General features: G+C 37.0%; 1 protein-coding gene across 4 annotated transcripts in view; it reads left to right on the forward strand.

Annotated features, from left to right (window-relative positions):
• The window catches only part of NEK3 (NIMA related kinase 3), a 34080-nt gene extending 17900 nt beyond the window's left edge, over nucleotides 1-16180 (forward strand). For 3 of the 4 annotated variants that reach the window (XM_027856895.1, XM_027856896.1, XM_027856897.1), the window contains exons 9-16: nucleotides 2205-2405; nucleotides 2587-2659; nucleotides 7172-7218; nucleotides 9963-10065; nucleotides 10908-11051; nucleotides 12442-12576; nucleotides 14815-14938; nucleotides 15409-16180. In XM_027856895.1, coding sequence (XP_027712696.1) covers nucleotides 2205-2405; nucleotides 2587-2659; nucleotides 7172-7218; nucleotides 9963-10065; nucleotides 10908-11051; nucleotides 12442-12576; nucleotides 14815-14938; nucleotides 15409-15493 — 912 coding nt within the window. In that variant the 3' untranslated portion in view covers nucleotides 15494-16180. The remainder of the gene's footprint in view (nucleotides 1-2204; nucleotides 2406-2586; nucleotides 2660-7171; nucleotides 7219-9962; nucleotides 10066-10907; nucleotides 11052-12441; nucleotides 12577-14814; nucleotides 14939-15408) is intronic. The other variant, XM_027856898.1, reaches the window with a different exon arrangement.
• The last annotated feature ends 4544 nt before the right edge of the window (nucleotides 16181-20724 follow it).

Below are 20724 nucleotides of genomic sequence, written 5' to 3' on the forward strand. Positions count from 1 at the left end.
TTAATGTTTTATTGCTACTAATTGAACCTTTAAACACCCTGTCTCACAAATATGCAGGTGTTTGAAACATTGGTGTGAGTGATTCTGAAGAAAAGGTCATCACTTTTACATATGTGTTTTTGTAATGATGAGTTAGTAATATCACCCCAGGGTAAAAGACCCAGGATACATTTGTTTTTAGTGGCAGGTTTTTGATGAATATCCTTGATCTTTCAAACTTAGTTTTAAAATCATTTCAAAAACCTATCAAAAGCATGAGTTATCACTTTTTGAAAGAGAGAACATGTATCAAGATCTGTGATGTAGTGAATAAGAATTAGAAATCTGTAATATATTGTCTTTATTTTCTCTTAATTCATTTTTGATCCTTTGGAGATCATAGAAATTCAAATCCAGCAACTGATTAGCATAAGCTTCGAAACCAAAGCAAGGCTGTTCTCTCCTAGCTCAGCCAGATTTTTTTCTTATTTTATATTTGTTGGGTACACATGCTTCCCTTTTGTTTCATGCTCATATCTGATTATAGAAAAAAAGGAAAAAGCCCTAACTATTCTTATCTCTTTAAGGAGTTTTCTATTTCTAAGAAAAATTTTTTTAAAAGTTATATAGGCTAATTGTCAAGATGTTCAACCCTATTCTTATTTCATTAAATAAGAATAGGTTTAAACTTTACTTCTGCTCTAAAATATTAAGCTGCATATCTTATTCTCCATTTCTTGGTAAAATTCTATAACACACACCAGTTAAGAAGATTTAGCTTTCCCAGAATAGTGATTTAAAAACCTGAAAAGTATCATACCATCATGTATATATATATATACACACATATATGTGTGTATGTGTGTATATGTGTATATGCATACATGTATGTGTGTACACATGTACATATGTATAGGTATATGTGTATGCATGTGTATACGTGTATGAACGTATATTTATGTATGTATATATGTATGTAATATATGTATGTGTGTGTGTATATATATATATATAAATGTACACATTATAAAAAAGAATAAAGGAAAAATGGGATAGGCTATAGGTGAAACTTTTGTGGTCTCATTATTTTGGAGGGCATGGTCTTGAAAAGTCATTATTCCTTCTGTGAAGTGGTTCATAGAATCGTAACAGTTAGAGCCGGCAGGGACCTAAGTGGCCCTCTGTCCCATCCTCTCTTCAGCCCCCATTTTACAGATGAAAAAACTGAGGCTTAGAAAAATTAGCCAATCACACATAGGCTCAAAATGTCACGGAGGGTAAAAAGTATTTAGCAATAAAAATGCTTGTGATTTGCTTTGCCAAATAAATAGTTCATTTCAATATCTTTGGGAAACAACGTTCTCAGATAGTCCCTAGAATAGGAAGAGGGAACAAAATGTCTAGTCTAGGGTACCTAACATATTTAGTATGTGACATATAGAATATTTTTTGTTATTTATTGATATTTTTGTTTTTATTTGTTGAAATTTTATTAAAATTTTGAAATTTGGAAACTTATTGAAATTTTATTATTTGTTGAAATAATAAATGAATGACTGAGCTTCATTAGCTCTATTCTTTGACTCAAGACTATAAAAAAAAGTGGGAAATAGATACTGATGTTCGGACTATCTGGAGAGTATGAAGAGAGAGCAAAAGCTTAGGGTTTTTTGTTTTTTTTTTAAGCATTCCTACATATCCTTTTCTGTTGAACCACCTGGAGCTAGTCGTAAGGTATTAGAATGATGCCTATTTTGGAACTCCTTGTAGATGAGCAGATGGGGTCAGCAGGAATGTCTTTTAAGTTGTTAAATCAAAATAGCCAAGATAGGGTTCAACCTTTATTTGTTTATCCATTTATGTTTCTTTTTTTTTTTAAATTTCCTTTGTCTTCTTTTAAAGTTCATTTTATGCTATCCACATCCAGAGTCTGGATGCTGTTCAAAGCATACTGTTTTTCACTGTCTTTATTTTATTGTGTTTCCTTTTTTCCTTTTGAGCTGTGTCTTCTTTCACAACATGACTAATATGAAAATTTGTTTTGCATGATTTCACGTGTATAGCCTATATCAAATTGCTTGCCATCTAAGGGAGGGAGGAGGTGAGCAAAGGAGGGAGAAAATTTGAAACTCAAAATTTTAAAATAATGAATGTTAAAAATTGTCTTTCCATGTAGTTGGGAAAATATAGAATATTTCAAAAAAAAGTTCATTTTAATATTTTAGTTTCAGGCCAATAGTTGGAAAAATCTTATCCTCAAGATATGCAAAGGCTCCTACAATCCCCTGCCATCTCATTACTCTTATGAGCTTCACTATCTGATTAAGCAAATGTTTAAGAGAGATCCTACCAGTCGTCCTTCAGCTACTACAATTCTCTCTAGAGGCTCTTTAGCAAAGCTTATCCGGAAGTGCTTATCTCCAGAGGTAAGATATGTTTAGCTGGGTCATGAGTTGATTTTTTTTAAATGTGGCAAATTGACATTTGTGATTTTTCAACTTCAGGCACTCATATAGATAATTGGCAAGTGGACATCATTATGGTAGTGTCTAAGGAGCAGGTAGGTTACTCACATCACATTTGCTAATATTCTATTTCAATTTACAGATAGTCAAAGAGTATGGTGAGCAAATCATAGAGGAGACCAGGAAGTCCAAGAATGATACACCAACAAAAATGGGTAATGGTTTTGGAATTTATTCTTACGGTTTCCCAAAAATGACCTTGATGGAGTGGTGATTTAATTTATGTGGTGCTCCCTCCTACAAAATACTCTTAGCCTAATGCAGCCCCCTTACATGGGCTTGTGATAACTGAATGGTAGAGAAGGATACAAGGGATATTAAGGATTGCCTACAATTGCTCCTAGACCACCTATAAATGTTAATTTAACTGTTGGTAAGAGAGAGGCAGCTAGGTGGCACAATGGATAGAGTGCTGGGTCTGGAATCAAGAGGGTCTGAGGTCAAATTTGGCCTCAGACACTTACTAGCTGTGTGATCTTGGGCAAGTCATTTACCCTTGTTTGCCTCAGTTTCCTCATCTGTTAACAGGAGAAGGAAATGGCAAGCCACACTAGTATCTTTGCCAAGAAATGAGGTAATGAAGAATTGGACAGGACTGAACAACAGAAGAGAGAACAGAAGCTTAAAAGTCTTATTTTTGTTAAAAAAATTCCTACATATGTTGCAAGGCAAAAAATATATTTCAAGTTAATGTGAAATAATTATCAGACACTGTAAATCAAAATGGATTTGAGGTTTGGGTTTGTTTCTTTCTTTGGCTGGTTTTTTTACTTCAAGCTATTTTTATTTATGAACCTGATGCAAACATTCAGCACATTCAGCAACCATAGAATTTATGTTTGGTAACTTTAGTAGTGATTTTTATTTAGCAAATTAAAGTATAGCCTATTAAATTGAGGGCCTTGTAGAAAGCAGTGTTCTTATGTAAAGTTTTTCCCAAAGGCCACATGTATACGGTATTGGTATGAAATTATATGTCCACAAAGGTTTCATAACCCGTTTTCAGGCAAGGTTCAAATTGGGCTAAATAATCTCTTTTTCCTTTAAAGGGGCAATCAGGGTTAAATGACTTGCCCAGGGTCATGCAGCTAGTAAGTATCTGAGGACAAATTTGAACTCAGGTCTCTCCTGACTCCAGACCTAGTGCTATATCCATCTGCCCCTACTAGATAATCTCTTAGGTGATATCTAAGCAGCCTTATGATTCTAAAATCTCATTCCATAGCTTTTCTGAACATTGTCATTTCTGTATTTCTCTGTCCCTTTTCATTGACTCCTCATTGTCCTAGGTCTCCCACACCAAAACCAAGCATCAGAGAATGACTGGAGTTACACTGAGTGAAAACAACATAGAGACGTGGTGACAGTGTCTCCTGTTTGCTTTATTAAATGCTGCAGCTTTGATTTGCAGCGTCTCAGTTTTGGGTACAGGACAGAGTCCACTTTGTATTTTTGTATCCCGACAAGCCATTTTTCCTAAAGCGTAGGTCTGACCATATCACCTCCCCTACTCTGTAAACTCCAGTGGCTGCCCTGTTCCTCTAGAATGAAATAGAAAATCCTTTGTTTGACAGGTCAAGCTCTTTACAACCTGACATCAGCCTTCCTTTGCAGTCTTCATACATCCTCCTCCCTTTTCTCCCTGCATTCAGTGATCCAGCCACGCCAGCCTCCTTGCTGTTCCTTGCACATAGACTCTGTGTCTCATTCTGCGTCTTTGCCTTGCCTGAAATGCTTTGTCCCACTCCCCAGTCTTGGCCTCAGAATCCAGGCTTTCTTTAAGTAGTTCCCTCCTCCTCCAGGATGCCTTTTCCCATCCGCTCAGCTACTAGTGCCAAACATGTCAAGGTTCTCTTACGCCAACTCCACATTTATCTCATATGTTCTGATCTATATAGGTTGTCCCTGCCATTAAAATGTGAGCTCCATGAGGGTGGGGATTGTTTTTACTTTTCTTTGTCTCCCTAGCACTAAACACAGTGCCCAGCACACAGTCGGTGCTTCATAATTGCTTGCTAATTATTGATGACACAGAAACCCATCGTTTAAACGTTTGCATTCTTCCAATGATACTATGTACCTTGAAATAATAATGATAACTGACTCAGATATAGTGTTTCAAGGTTTATAAAGTTCTTTATAGACTTTATTTAATCCTCTTTAATCCCTTAAGGCTGAGGTGCTATGGGCAGTATTACCCCCCCATTTTGCTGGCAAGGAAACTGAGTTTCACAGAGGTTAAAAGACTTGCCTATGGTCCTACATCTAGGAAATGTAGGTAGGCAGGCTATGAACCCAGGTTTTTCTGGACTTTTAGGTCCAACACTTCCATTACACTAATAATAGCCCATACCTCCCAGGGTTGTTGTGACGATCAAATAGATAATATTTATAAAACGCTCATTACAGTGCCTGGCACACAGTAGGCACTCTATAAATGCTAGTTATTGTTATTATATGCATTGCCTTTCCATGTAAATCGTGAAATACTGTGCTGTCCAAAGGCTCAAGACTGAGAATGATTGCAAGGACAGTAGAATAAGATGCATGCTGCAGAGAAGTAGGGTATTATCATTACTAACTTACATGCAAGATTTGGCATACAGGGAACTAAATGTATGCCCAGAAAAGAATATGCTGCTCGTAGGTGAGAACGAGATACCAGAAGGACAGTTTGAGGAAGGCATGGAAACCGTGAACTGCTGGAAGAGCTATCTGTAGAGCTGAGTAGATCTTCAGAGGAGAATTTATGAAGACTATGGACAGGAAATGCACAAGGGGAAGGAAAAGTAAGGGGAGAAGGACATAACCATTTCCTAAGCAAAACATTTTACAGATATCTTTTTTGATCCCCACAACAACCTTGTGAGAAAGGTGCTATTGTGAGCACCATTTTGCAGTTGAGGACACTGAGGCAGACATCAGTTAAGTGACTTGCTCAGGATCATACAATTAAGGAGCATCTGAATCCAGATTTGAACTCAGGTCTTCCTGACTGCAAACCCATTTCTCTGTCCATCGAGCTACCCACCTGCCTTTGAAGGCACAGGGTAGGAAGGTATAGTTAGGATGCAGTTTGCATGGTAGAGGGAGTGCCCACATGGATGAGATCACAGATCCATCAAAGTATACATTTTGACATCAAAATTCAATCATCTATGAAATTACAAAAGATTAAATCTGACATATTTATTAAGCACCTACTACACGCAAGGCACTGTGTGGTAGGTGCTGTGTATACAATAACAAAAACAAGATAGTCCTGGCTCTCTAGAAGATTATATTCATTTTGTAGGAGTGGGGGTACAATGTGTACATAGAGAAATATAATACAGGGAAAATTGAGGAGAAAGAGAGCATTAATTAGGGAGGTAGGAGGGAATCAGGGAGGGTTTCATGAAAGAGTTATTTGAATTGAGCCTTAAAGGAAGGCAAGAATTCTGAGAGGTAGAGATGAATTAAATTTTGAAAATTCCTTTTTTTTTTTTTTTGGGAGGGGGTTACTTGGACTTGATTTCATCAGTGGAAGGAATTCCTCCATCTACCCATGCAGTTCAGCACACTCTCTTCAATTTACAGTCTTAATTAAAGAGTTGTCTGGACAAATGAGACATTTAAATGACTTGTCCAGGGTTACACAGTCAGTATGCATCAGAGGCAAGACTTGAACCCAGATCTTCCTGACCTAAAGGCTGGCTTGAAAAAATAGCTTTTAATTTAAAAGTTATTTTAAAGTCACGCTTTTGTACAATTTTTGTAGGGCTTAATACCTTTCAGTATTAAAATTCTGCTCTTTTACCCCTTTAGAGGTCAAGAGTTACCTTTGTTTCTCTCGAATTATTTCCTTGTTTGCTCTTATTCAGGGCTTGATGTCATAGGCATTTTTTTTTAAACCCTTTTGATGTCTTTTGTTTTTGCATCTTAGTCATTTCTGGATGTGTCATGCCCCCAGTCAGTGTAATTTTTCTTTGGTACAGAGAAAACCAGTTAAGCTAAACCAACAACATAGTGACCCATTTGACTGCATTCTGCACCTGAAGTTCCTCATTTCTCCAGCTAAAAGGAGGGAGGTTCATTTCCTGGTCAAGATTGGTCATTACAGTTAGCTGTAGGCATTGTTAAGGAGTTGTTGCAGTAGACAAGGCTCCACATCTGGAACTACAGAGACAGTCTCTGTGGATGTTTCGAGTCAATCTGGAGAAGTTATTTCCCATGAGAAACACAAGTAATACACAGTGGTTGGAACAAAAAAAAAGGCTTGGTTATTGAAAGAGTACAGCTAATAGCTAAAGCTTTTTCTAGTCCAATTAGACACACATGTGGACCTTGATAACACATTTGATACAAGGAATGTGATCTGTAAGACCCTAGCGGAGAAAAGACAGGCATCTGGGGACATCTGTGTTAAAGGTCTGTCTTGACATTCTTTTTGCTCCTACTGGTTTTTCCACAAAGACAAATAGTTGTATTCACTTTGACACCGTAATGATCAGATTTGTAACTGACTGTCTACTTGGTAGAAAGGTTTAAAAGCCGAAAGGTGTTCTTAGGGTGACTAAAGCTTTCTACCACTTGTTCCAACTAATGTTGTAACTTCCTCAGAAGACCTTATAAAAATTGAAGTGGTAATACTTGAATGTATGTTTTCTTTTTTTTTTCTCCCTCAGGCCCTGCCAGAACAAATATAAGCTCAGGAAATGAGGCAGTTACTATGGTAAGTACCTTAAAATCCAATATAACAAGTGTTTATTGAATACCTACTTACTCTCTACCCAGAGCACCTGGGTGGCACAGTGGAAACAGTGCTGGGCCTAGAATCAGAAAGACTCATCTTCCTGAGTTCAAATCTGGCCTCAGATACTTATTAGCTGGGTGAGTCACTCAACCCTTTTATAGTTTTCCCATTTATAAAATGAACTAGAGAAGGAAATGGCAAACCACTCCAATATTTTTGCTAAGGAAACCCCAAACTCATGAAGAGTCAGGCATAACTGAAAATGACTGAACAACAACTCTCTCCCCAGGCTTGTATGCTAGACACAATAAAAGAAAAACAGTGTCCCCTCAAGCAGCTTATTACTTGGAGGGAGATGGGATTCACACCCTCTTCCCCATGCAATCAGGGTTAAGTGACTTGTCCAGGGTCACACAGTTAGTGTCGAGTGTCCAAGGCTGGATTTGAATTCAGATCTTCCTGACTCCAGGTCCATACAAATATTCCAGTGTTCTTTCCACTCTGCAGGGATGTTTCTGTCAAATGATCTCATGATTTATTCTGGAGTAAAGCACTGTGCTATGTTTTGGTGTGCGAAGGGTGCATGACGTCCTGATGAGATTTAAACTCATAAAAGAAATACACCTGAGCTGGTCCTTGAGCTGACTCTGGACTCTCTGCCTTCCATTCTACCCTATGTACCAGTCCTAGGTTCTACTTTCTAAAGAATACTTTAAGCAGATATCCCTTGGCTAAAATACCAACATTGATTCTCCATTGTCTGCTGAATAAACTCCCTAGCCCAGCATGATAGGGTTTCCCTCATCTGATGCCAGTTTCCTATTTTAGCCTTTATTGTCTCAAATCTCCAGTGTTGACAGCAGGCCTATCCCCTTGGAAAAAAGCATGTCATTCATGTGCTGAGAGAGCCTGAGTAGGATCTAAGAAGAGTTCTCTGTTCTCATTTCCTAAATACCCTAGGGACTGGGGCTTGGGTCAGGGGAAAGAGAGCGTGTTTGGAAGGCGATTGGATGGTAAATGGAAAAAGAGGATAAGGGCATTAGTGTTGTATAAGAGGGAGAAGCAGCAGAGAGAGCATTCCTTAGCCTATATGCATTGAGGTTGCTCATGCAAAAACTGTTCAGCTTGATGTAATTGAATTTGTTTTATCATTTATGATCTTTTATTTTTCCTTTTTTTTAAATCAAGAATTCTCCCATTAGAGAGCTCTAAGCCAAACAAGGGACAGAGACTGAATTAACATAGGATCATAGATTTTAGAGCTGGAAGAGACCACAGAGGCTGTTTTGTCCAACCTCCTCATTTTACAGATTAAGAAACTGAAGCCCAAATAGAGTAATCAACGTGCTGAGGGTCACTTCCCCAGCTACTAAGATTCTGAGTAAGAATATGAACCCAGATCTTTTGGACTTCCAAGTCCTTCACTCTGTATAAACTTTCTCCCAGCATAAATGCACTGTTTGTAATAAGGATATCGAGGGTTCCATTGGATTCTGTCCTGCCCTTCACAGATCTGACCTGCTCAGTAAACTCCCTGGCTTTATATGGCCTCTTGAAATCTATTTCCTTCAAAACTCACTTCAGACACCTTCTACACGAAGCCTTTCAGAACTGCCCACCTGCCGCTGCCCCCTCCAAATCATATTGCATTTCTTTTGCATATAATTATATATGTGCATGATATCTCTCCTAATAAAATGTAAGCTCCAGAAGGCAAGGACTATTTCAATTTCATCTTTGTTTTTCTCAAACCTAATGTAGTACCTGACACATAGTATGCATTTAATAAATGTTTATTGATTAGTTCAGTCACTGCTTACTATGTACCAGGAACCTTACTAAATGCTGAGAATACAAATGTAAACAGAAAGACTGTCTCTACCCTCAAAAAGTTTACATTCTAATGGGAGAAGATAGCCCATAAAAAGAATTTGAAAAGCATTGATGGGGGAAGGGAAAGGGAAGGTGAAGGGATGAAAGTACCTGGCATGGGAGACATGGCAAAAAAGTGGAATCGGGAGTGCAGGCTGGAGGAGAATGAAGACATGGCTGGCTTGGACCTCCTTCTTAAAATGGAGGTTCTGGAAGGAACCAACCATTCAGAGGGAGAGGTTGTCATTGTAGTTATTAAAGTCTGGGAGGGCATTCTGGGACACTGTAGAGAAAGTCCAGGAGAGCTGGGTCTGCTCTTCCCAGCTTGGTTTGTCAGGAAAATCATAGTACCACCTCTCTCTGGAATACTGTGGTCTTTTTGGATTCTAGAACCAACACTGACAATCTGGAATGTGATCAAAATGATGAAGGGTCTCGAAGCACTTAATGTTGTGTCAAAATTGGATGAGGAAACTTGGGCTTATTTGCTTAGAAAAGAGAAGACTTGGGGTGGATCATGATAGTTGTCAAATATATTTAAATATTAAAATGTAAAAGAAAGGTTAGACCTGTGGCTTGTTCTCAGAGGGCAGAACTATCAGCAGTACCAGTAATTACATGGGAGTAGATTTTGACTTGATATAAAAATTTATTTACAGTTTGATCTATTAAAAGATAGAATGGGCTGGGTTATAAGACAATGAGTTCCTTATCTGTGTATATCTTCAAGTATGTGGATCTATACTTTAGGTAGGGCTTGACAAAGTGAACTCCCAAGGTTCCTCCTAACTTGTGATTCTGTGTTTGTTTATGTTTTGATGTGACACCCGTGTTTTTCATTTTTCTGAAAGCAAGGGGAAGAAGAAGGTAAAAAGTGCAGCCATGCTGTGTTAGAACACATTAATAAAAATTTGGCTGAAAATGCACTGAAGCGAATAAGCAATGAGGAAAAAGGTAAACTATTAAAAATTCTAATGTTCTGATTCTATAGCTACTATAGTCATTCTCCTTGGGGGAGGGAAAGGGGAAATAGAGAGGAAATGCCCACATATATGTTGCGAGGACAACCAGACTTTTGCATGCCTTTCCAATAGTCTTAGTGTTTTTTATATATCGACATATATGTGTGTATATTCATAGTATATATTAAATATATTTTATATTAAGTATTTTATATAAATATACGATCTGTATGCAGACACATTATATATTTATTATATTTGTATATATGCATACATACATGTGTACATATATGTAATTTTAATTTATGTTTTAGAAGATGAGTGTTCTCAAGTTAAAACCAATGAATTAGAATGAATTAGAGGTCTGATTCTTTTGTGATCCATGTGACTTGGTGCAAAAAATATAAGCTTTTCTATATTTGTTTTAAATGTAAAATGTCAATACTTTCACATAATTTCAGAATAATGATGATTTTTCAAACTGTTTCACATCTTCTGATATTTTTTTCCATATTATTTATTGTTTATTGACTGTCCACATTTGGTCAGGAGCAACATAGAATAATTATTGGATAAACTTTCTTTGAGCTTAAATTCTGAGGTTGCATAATATTAATCAAACTGTACTGATACACATGTATACTGTAAAAATATATGAAACACTTTAATAAGTATCTTATTTCTTATTTTCTTTAGTCTTGAGAGGTCAAAAAATCTTACTCTACTTTTTTTTGAGGGAATCATGAAAATATCACAACATTTCTGTTGTGCTATATTAGTTAACTAAATATATAAGCATAATATTAATATTCCCCTTTTTATCCTATAAATAAGAAAACAAATCAATCCATTTGAGGAAAGGGAACTCACCAAGCCCTCAGAGGAGACAGTGGGAGAAAAACATATCCAATACAGCTGTAAATGCCTTGGAAAAAGCATCTATACTTTCCTCCAGTTTAACGTCAGAGGAGGATAGAGGTATGTAAATATAAGATTGAATGTAATTAATTGCATTATGTAGAACTCTTCTTTTTTATTTTTTAAAAACATTTTTCCAATTACATGTAAAAGTTATTTTACATTCATTTTTGAGTTTCAAATTCTCTCCTTTCCTTCCTTCTCTCCACCTTCCCTGAGATGGCAAGCAGTTTGATAAAGGTTGTATACATACAGTGGTGCAAAACATATTTGCATATTAGTCATATTGTGAAAGAAAACACAGACCAAAATAAACCCCAAGAAAGTAAAAATGTATGCTTTGATCTACATTCAGACTCCATCAGTTCTTTTCATTGAGTCCTTCTGAATTGTCTCAGATCATTGTGTTGTTGAGAATAGCTAAGTCATTCATAGTTTATCATTGTACAATGTTGCTATTACTGTGTACAATGTTCTTCTGGTTCTACTCACTTCACTCTGTATCAGTTCATGTAAGTCTCTCCAGGTTTTTCTGAAAGCATCTTGCTCTTCATTTCCTACGGCACAATAGGATTCCATCACAATCATATACCATAATTTGTCCAGCCATTCCCCAATTGATGGACATCCCCTCAATTTCCCATTTCTTGCCACCACAAAAAGAGCTGCCATAAATATTTTTGTACCCTTTTCCCTTTTTTAAAATCTCTTTCGGGGTACAGATCTAGTAGTGGTATTGCTGATCAAAGGGTATGCACAGTTTTATAGCCTTTTCAGCATAGTTCCAAATAACTCTCCACAATGGTTGGATCTGTTCACAAGTCCACCAATAGTGCATTAGTATCCCAATTTTCCCTTATAACATTTGTCATTTTCCTTATCTACCATATTAACCAATCTGATAGATGTGAAATGGTACCTCAGAGTTGTTTTAATTTGCCTTTCTCTAATCAATAGTGCTTTTAGAGCATTTTTTCATGTGACAGTAGATACCTTTTATTTCTTCTGAAAACTGCCTGTTCATATCCTTTGACTATTTATCAATTGGGGAATGACTTCTATTTTTATAAATTTGACTCAGTTCCCTATATATTTGAGAAATTAGGCCTTTATCAAGAAACTTCCTATAAAATTCCCCCCCCCACCAGTTTTCTGTTTCCTTCTAATCTTGACTGCATTGGTTTCATTTATGCAAAACCTTTTTCATTTAATATAATCAAAATTAACCATTTTTATATAGGACTTTCTAAGAATTCTTTGGTAACCTGCTTTTCTGATGTCATTGTGTCAATGTCAACTTAAGTATGGCTCATGAATATGGAATAAGTTTTTAAAAGGGTAAAAACAGTGCCTTTTTAAATTTTGAGATATGATTTGAAAGATGCATTTTATGTTCCATGTCAGGCAATTGTTTTAATGCATACCAATCCTGTGATCATACCCTAACTAGGTGGATCTGTAATAAAGTACAGTGAAAATAATACCAGGAAGCAGTGGCTCAAAGAATCTCCTGAAACTTTGTTGAATATCCTTAAGAATGCTGACCTTAGCTTGGCATTTCAGACTTATACAATATATAAATCAGGTAACTAATGACTACTCTTCATATACTCGCATAAATGCTTAGAAATTAAATCTGTTAGAATTTTTTTTAACATTTTAAAGTATTCAGAGACAATTTTCATATCCCAGTTAAAATGCAATAAGAAATTATAGGATTTTCAGGAAAACCTGTTACAGATTTACATTTATTTTATTAACTCCTTTGCTTATTTGATTCACTGGATCATAAAACTGCTGTCCTTTTAAGAGGATATGTTAATCCCTCTTATTTTAACAAATAAAAATTTGATTACCTTAGTATTGATATTTTACAGTTCAGAACAAACTGTGGTGAACTCCAATGGATAGTCCAATTTATTTTATTTTACTAGAATTTTGTTTTATTGAATACTGTTTGAAATAGTAAGCCAAAAATAGAAACTTGGGAGATTTTTTAAAATTAGGGTTTGTGTGTGTGTGTGTGTGTGTGTGTGTGTGTGTGTGTGTGGTGGTTGGTATAATAATCAACAAGAACCTTGACAAAATGTGGTTGTTCATAGTAGCTCTGTGCCAGACATAATGTAGAAGCCAGACTTCAGAGAGGAAGAAGAAAATGAGAGGAAAGATTGTGAAGACACATTTATAGATGGCTTTCTTAATGATTTTAGCTGGAAAATGGAGGAGAGACATAGGATGATAGCTAAATGATAGCTAAAGTGGATGGATGGATCAAGTCATGGGTTTTTTAAGTTTGGGGGAGATACAGTTTGAAGGCAATAAAGGAGCAGTCAGTAGACAGAGATTAGAGATAAATGAGAGAGTAGGATGATAGAGACAAGCCATCAGAGAAGGCAGGGTGGAATGGTATCACTTGTACACATGGAGGGATTCACCTTGGCAAAGAGAAGGGCTACCTTTTGATGTGAGTCCGAAGGAGGAAATAGTGGCTATCAGAGGGCACCTGAATGATGTGAGACAAAGAAGAGGGGAGAAGAGGGAGCTCTCAGCGAATAGCCTCAGTTTTTTCAGTGAAATATGAGGCAAGGTTCTCAGCTCAAAGGGTTGGGGGAGAGAGGGCCATTAGAGGATTGGGAAGAGGTGAAAAGGTTTAGAGGGGCTGCTGTGGAGAGTTGGACAGTGAATCTGTTGAGGATTGCCTTGCTGCAGTGAGGGCCCAATTGAGAGGTTGAGGGATTACAGATCATGGTATGGATGAAGTATAGAGTTTGAAGTCTTAAGGTAGAGAGATGGAATGACAACCAATTATGATTAGATAAAAGAATTTCAGCCCTTGATAAAGAGTTAGATCCGAGTTTCAGCCTCAGTTCTACCATTTATCTATATGATTATGAATAAGCCCCTTAGTTTGTTTCCTCATCTATAAGGTAAAATTAGGGGTTGGGATTAAATGATCTTTGAAGGCCCAGTTCTAAAATTCTGCAAATTGTTGATTCTATATGTGAGAGGATATTAAGGAGGATTTTTTTCCCCCTAGTACTTCCAGTAACTAAACCTCCTTGGACAGGCTCCAAGCAAGGTTGTTATTATATCAAGTTCCATGCTAGAGTAGATAATGACAAGGCAACTCTTTGTTGTATTATTTGTAATAGGATTTGCCTTTTCTCAGGCTGAATTTTTTGTTATCCAGAAGCTTGAGTCAAAAGCAGTCAAGAGCCTGAGTTATAATTCCTGATCCCATACCTATATTATATCATTTAAGGAAAGGGATTAAACTGTGTTGTACTTCATCATTTTCATCTTTTAAACAAAGATCCCATATTAAAATACTTTTTAAAATTCTTGGTTGAAAGAACTTAGTAAGCAGAAACAATCATTGTAAGTTACTCATGATACGTAGGCAGTTATGATATATTCTTGCAGTCCTTTTCTCATTTTAATACTTATTTAAATAGCACTTAAAGGAAATGATGTCTACTTGGAAACAGTCATGGAAACCTAGTTGAGTCATTTGTTCTTGGGGGGAGAAATAACATTCCTCAATCAGCCAACCATTAAGTGTTTACTTGAGTATCTACCATATTCCCAGCACTATATGTGGGAGACAGAAATCAAGGACATGGTTTCTGCCCTCAAGAATCTTATGGTCTAGTTGGGAATATATATTGTGTGTGAGTGTGTATACACAAAGAGATACATATATACATATATATGATGTATGTATCTGTGCGTATATATCTATATCTACATATATATACATATATGTATGAATGAAACAATTAAAATTTTTTTAAAGAGTTGCTATTCTTTTAATCTTTTGAAGGCTCAGATAATTTTCTGAAAGGACCTCTTTCTGATGAAGCAGAAACATCAGATTGTGTAGATGGAGATCACGATATCATCTTGGACCCTGAGAGGCTTGAACCTAGATTAGATGAAGAAGACACGTATGTTCAAACTAATCTAGAAAATTTTAGTTAGCATGTGTTTGCTTTAACAGAAGTATTACACAATAATTTCACATTGAACATGGGGATTTAATATTGTTTTTCACCCTTGCGGAATACTGGCATGATATTTTGCCCTATAGGAATAAAATAATGCTGAGATACAGAATTTCATTCCATTGTTGATTTGGATCTGTGTATCTAATTTTTCAAATCTTATACTCCTCACTATTGTTTTGCATGCTAAATATTTAGGAATAAAAAATTATAATAGAAATAGTAAAAGGACTTTTAGTAGAGCTTTTCTATTACCTCCTCAAGACCCATTTAATAGTCAGGAGAGGGGAGAATAAAGGGTGGAAGAGAGCAGAATAAAGCTTTTTTTTAGATGGTTGTGTTATCTTGTATTAAACAGACAAATATTTGAGTGCCTGTGATGAAGACTTTTTATTTTCATTTCTCACATGTAGGGATTTTGAAGAAGAAGATGATGACCCAGATTGGGTATCTGAACTGAAGAGGAGAGCTGAATTAAAGTGTGTGGATCATGAATAATTCCAAAAGAAATGTTTTTTAAGCAGATTCAGAAGAATTGTTAAATTCAGTAATCAACACTGTGTAAGTTTACTTTGGCAACAGAATAGATAAAAGCTGTGAATATTAAAGATGAGGAGTTTGATGAATATCACCAGAAAATACATCTAGAACCCCAGTGGGTTTTTGAAGTAGATGTTAGTTCTGTATTAATCTTCTAATTAGAACAGCATCATATAAATGGTTTTCTTTATGTGTCAGAAAGGGAAGTGGTGCCATCCTGGGAAAACATCTTGAGATTTCTTTTCTCGATATTCAATGTACTTTTAATCCTGAAATACTTTGGTAGGGGAGAGCCCTGTATTTTGATAGTGTTGCTACTTATTAACAAGATTTTGACATATTATGTATTTATACTCCATAACATTTTTATGAGAGTGTAATAGGATGTATTTTTAGTGGTGCATTTGTTCTTAAGTAATAGGATCTTTTCCATTAGTTGACAAAAGGGCCAGTGGGGATGGAACAGAAATAGGAAGATGAGAGTGGGCTGAGAAATAGGCGGATGAGAGTAGGACAAGTTTCTAGGTCACATCAGAGGTTAGGCATGAGTGATGAAAATAGGACATGAGAATAGGGGGCAGCTAAGTGGCTCAGTGGATTGAGCACTGACCCTGGAGTCAGGAGGACCTGAGTTCAAATCTGGCCTCAGACACTTGACACTTACTAGCTGTGTGACCCTCGGCAAGTCACTTAACCCCTATTGCCTTGCCAACAAAAAAGAAAAAAAGAAAAGGACATGAGTATCACCAATGAAGTAGAATAAGGACGGACGAATCCTTGAGAGGAAAATCAAGCTCTGTTACTGTCAGTTCTTGAAAGATAAAATATTTTGCAGTTAGACAGTTCTTGGACTGCAGTATTCTTTGGTAGAATGCAAGCTATTTGAAGGCAAGGACTCTTTGTATTTATCATCTGTGATTCCTGGCACATGGTGGACACAAGATAGATGTTTGCTCTGAATTGCTCAGGTGGCTATTTCCCCTGGTGTTTGCTGGGGATTTGACGATGGGAAAATCATTGGTGATGGCTGAGCAAGGAATGTGACAAGAATAGAGAAGCCACGTGATGATCACCACAGTAATGATTACAGTCTTGCTATGATGTAATTTTAAAGATAAATTCATAAAGATGTTAAGGTCTCAGTAGAATCATAGAATTTTAGATCTTGGGAATGACCGAGGAGACCCAGTCTAGTCCATTTATTTTATAGGTCAAGAAACTGTGGCTCAGAGTGGTTGTGACTTGGCCCAGATTGCACAGCGGGAGAGCTGGGACTATAATGTCACCAAGTCAGTCGGTCAGTCCATCAGCATGCAAGGATTTATTAAGGGTGCTCACTACATGCCAGGCATCTTGCTAAGTGCTAGGCTTACCCAGAAAGGCAAAAACCATCGCTGCCTTCAAGGAGTTCACATGCTCATGGAGAAGACAACATGTGAAGAAACAGTGTTCTTTCCACTCTGCAGGGACGTTTCTGTCAAATGATCTCATGATTCATTCTGAAGTACAAAGCACAGTGCTATGTTTTTGTGTGTGAAGGGTGCGTGACATCAAGGAGCCAGTAGGGATGGGACAGAAATAAGAGGATGAGAGTGAGTTGAATTTCTCGATCAGATCAGAGGTCAGGTGTGAAGGTAAGGAAGAGTAGGACAGAAGAAGGATGTTATTAGGTATCAGAGAGCAAAGCAGATGGTACTAAACTTGGACTTAGAAGTAGGAACAAAGCAAGTCTGAAATTGGGACAGGGAATTGGTTAGGCAAAAACGGTATTTAAGCTGAGGATCAAGGATTTAGGGGAGGTGCCATGGTGAAACTGAAGTAGGTAGGAGATAATTAGGAATTAGGGATACATAAGTAGGCTGTGACAGACTATGTAGCCGATAGCCTTCAGTTTTTTTAAATACTGAAAACTATTTAAAAGTACGTACAATTTCAGCATAATCTTCTCATTTCATCTGTAACCAAGGACCTGTTTCTCTGTTTTATAATCTGTTTTGGAGAAATTATAATTTTTCATGATTTTTCTGAAAATATTTGGTCACCTTTTCATACTTTTTTCATAATAAAAGTTTCTGTTTCTTGCATTAGAATAACTGTGGAGTAGTTTATTTTTTGTGCACACTTTGCTATTTATTTTCAAGATATTTCAGTAAGATTAAAAAAAAAACCCTCATGGGCATCTAGCTTCCTACCAAGATGGCTGCCTGAACAGGAGATAGACCACCCAACTTCCACCCTCAGGTTTGCAACCAGATCAAGTAACAAAGAAGAGCTGTAGTAAGTCATACCAAAACTACATTAAAAAGTCAGCCAGAAGCCTGAGGCAATAAGAAAGGGGATCTCTCCAGCCGAGTGAGTGCTAGCATGAAGACAGACAGATCATGTGTAGTCTGCAAGATTCTCTGTCAGAAGGTCGCAAGAGTGGTGGGCTTCCCTGAGGGAAAGAAGGTAGGGAATAAGCATTTATTTTTTTTTTTTAAGTTTTTGTTTTGTTTTGGTTTGGTTTTTTTTGGTGAGGCATTGAGATTAAGTGACTTGCCCAGGTCACTCAGCTAGTAAGTGTCAAGTGTCTGAGGCCAGATTTGAACTCAGGTCCTCTTGACAAGGCCAGAGCTCAATCCGCTATGCCACCTAGCTGCCCTGGGAATAAGCATTTATTAAGCACCTGCTATGTGCCAGGCACTGTGCTAAGAATTTTACAAATATTGTCTCATTTGATCCTCACAACAACACTATTCTGTTACTATCTCCAATTCACAGTTGAGGAAATGAGGCAGACAGAGGTTAAGTGATCACGCAGGATCATACAACTAGTATGTATCTGAGGTGGAATTTGAATTCGGGTCTTCCTGATTCCAGTCCCAGCATTCTATCCACTGTGACATCTAGCTGCCTATGAGAGGCATCAGGGTGATCAGAAAGAAGCAATTCAAGTACTCTGGAATCATATTTAAGATCACACAAGAGAAGGCAGCTTCTGCCGAAAACCAGAGATCTTTGATTATGATATTCCAGAAGACAGAAAAAGAGAGACGTACACCACCTAAAATAACTTATTGTGAAAAGTCAAGTATAATCCTAGAGGAAGAAAATGGACCTTAAATGGAACAGAAGATGTTCTGACGTTTCTAACAGGAAGACCAGAGTTGAATCAGAACACCGAAACAGAAATACGGGAGTCTAGGGAAACCTAGAAAGGTAAATTTATGCAAGTAATTGAAAAGAGCAAATATTCCATTGGTAGGAGAAGAAATAAATGTCTTTCCAGAACCTTAATGTGTCCATGAGGTACTGAATGAGTTAAGAAAAACATGACTTGGGGGTATATTGATTCTATTCTAAGAGGGGAAAAATAAGGGGGAGTAAAAGGAAATTTACTAGGGCAGAAAGGATTTGTTCTTTCTCATAAATGATGTGCATGAGAAAGTATACAAACACGGAGAGAAGCAGTGGAAAGCTGGGGCATCAGATGAACCTCACTCTTAACCGACCTGAGTAGAAGAGTAAACACACACAGAGTTTAATATAGAAATACATCAAACTCAGGCAGGGATGGGGAAGGAGAAGAGTTAAGATCAACAATACTGGGGAAGGAATAAGTCAATCTGTCAAATACTTTGTGGAAATATGCAAAATCTGGGGAAACTACATCATTCCACTGTTCTAATAGTCAATTAATTATGTGAGAAAAGGAAATAAAAAGTGAATTGTCATAACTTGCCTTTGATGAAGCCCTACTGGCTCTCCATGATCACTCTATTTTCAAGATAGTCAATAATCATCATTTATTACATCCTACAATTTTGCCAGGATTTTGGAAATCAAGCTCATTGGCCTCTAGTTTACAGACACCATAATCTTTCTTTGTGAATTGGGGCATTTTTTGCTTTTCCATTTCTGTGACACCCATTCCATTCTCTATAATCTTTCAAAGATCAGTCAGCAACCCAGCAATCCTGTTCCTTCAGGACTTTAGGACATAGTTCTTCATAGCTAGGTGATTTGAATTCAACCCAGACTGCTCCCTGTCAGTTCTAATTTTATTTTTCCCACCTGATTGCTCCTTTCTCTTTCTCCTACCACTGCCTAGCCTGAACTATTGCAATGACCTCTCCTAATTCTTCCTACAAACTTCTGCTAAATTGGTGTTTCCAATGCAGAGATCTCATCACACTCTTCTACTACTCAAGAACCTTCAGTGGTTCCCTATTACCTACTGAATAAAATCCAAATAAGGTTATTTTCAAGAGTCTTCACTATCTGGCTCCAAACTATCCTTTCTAGTTTTGTCAGACACTCTGCCCAAATTGGATTAATCACTTGCTATACCCTGCACTCATCCTGCAATTCCCTACCTCCAAAGCAAAGTCAAAATCAGTCTCCTCAACTTCTCTCTCCCTCCTCCACCCCAAGATCTGGTCTTGCCGCACCTTTGTTCATAACTCCTGGCTTGCATTGTCTTTAATCCCTCTAGGTAAACATAATCTTTACTGTCTCTGATTACTTTGTTTATAACGCTCCTATGTATTTATATTCTAATTTGTGTTATAGTTATTGTGCATCTTTTCTTCTTTCTCCTGCTAGATTATAAATTGAAGGGCCTGGAAGGAGTCCTGTTTGTCTTTATAAACCCTCTAGCATAGCACTTAGTATATAATAATCACTTCATAAATTTTATAGAATTGTTCAATTGAAGTGTTTCCCATTTCCAGCTACTGCCTTAAAAAAAATTGAGCCTTGCAATTTATACTATTAGCTAGCTACCTACAACTTAACAACAAAATTGATTCCCATTCCACATTGTGTTACAACAACTAATGGTGATTGAAAAAAACATTAAAATCCAAATACTCCAGCAACCTAGGGAGAGAAAGAAAGGGAGAGGGAGAGGGAGAAAGTTAGCTTATGAAAAATTAGGTTGATCATGGAGATATTCAGAACTTATATTTGGCGTTTGTTCAACACAGATTTGGATAATATGCATGAAATATATACTAGAGGGGAAGTGGTAGGTTCTTCTTGCCTTGGTTAGACTTAGCTAATGATGATAAATTTTAAAATGTGTTTTGGCTACCACACATTACCCATTCCATGCCAAAGTGGTAAATACTACAGCCGCCTATTAAAAAAAATTAAAAATAGTCCACAATCCAAAGTTGCCTCAGCTAAAGTGCTAAGAATCACAATTT

Source organism: Vombatus ursinus, unplaced genomic scaffold (genome assembly GCF_900497805.2).
Source record: "Vombatus ursinus unplaced genomic scaffold, bare-nosed wombat genome assembly UNPS02011700.1, whole genome shotgun sequence".
Lineage (NCBI taxonomy): Eukaryota > Metazoa > Chordata > Mammalia > Diprotodontia > Vombatidae > Vombatus > Vombatus ursinus.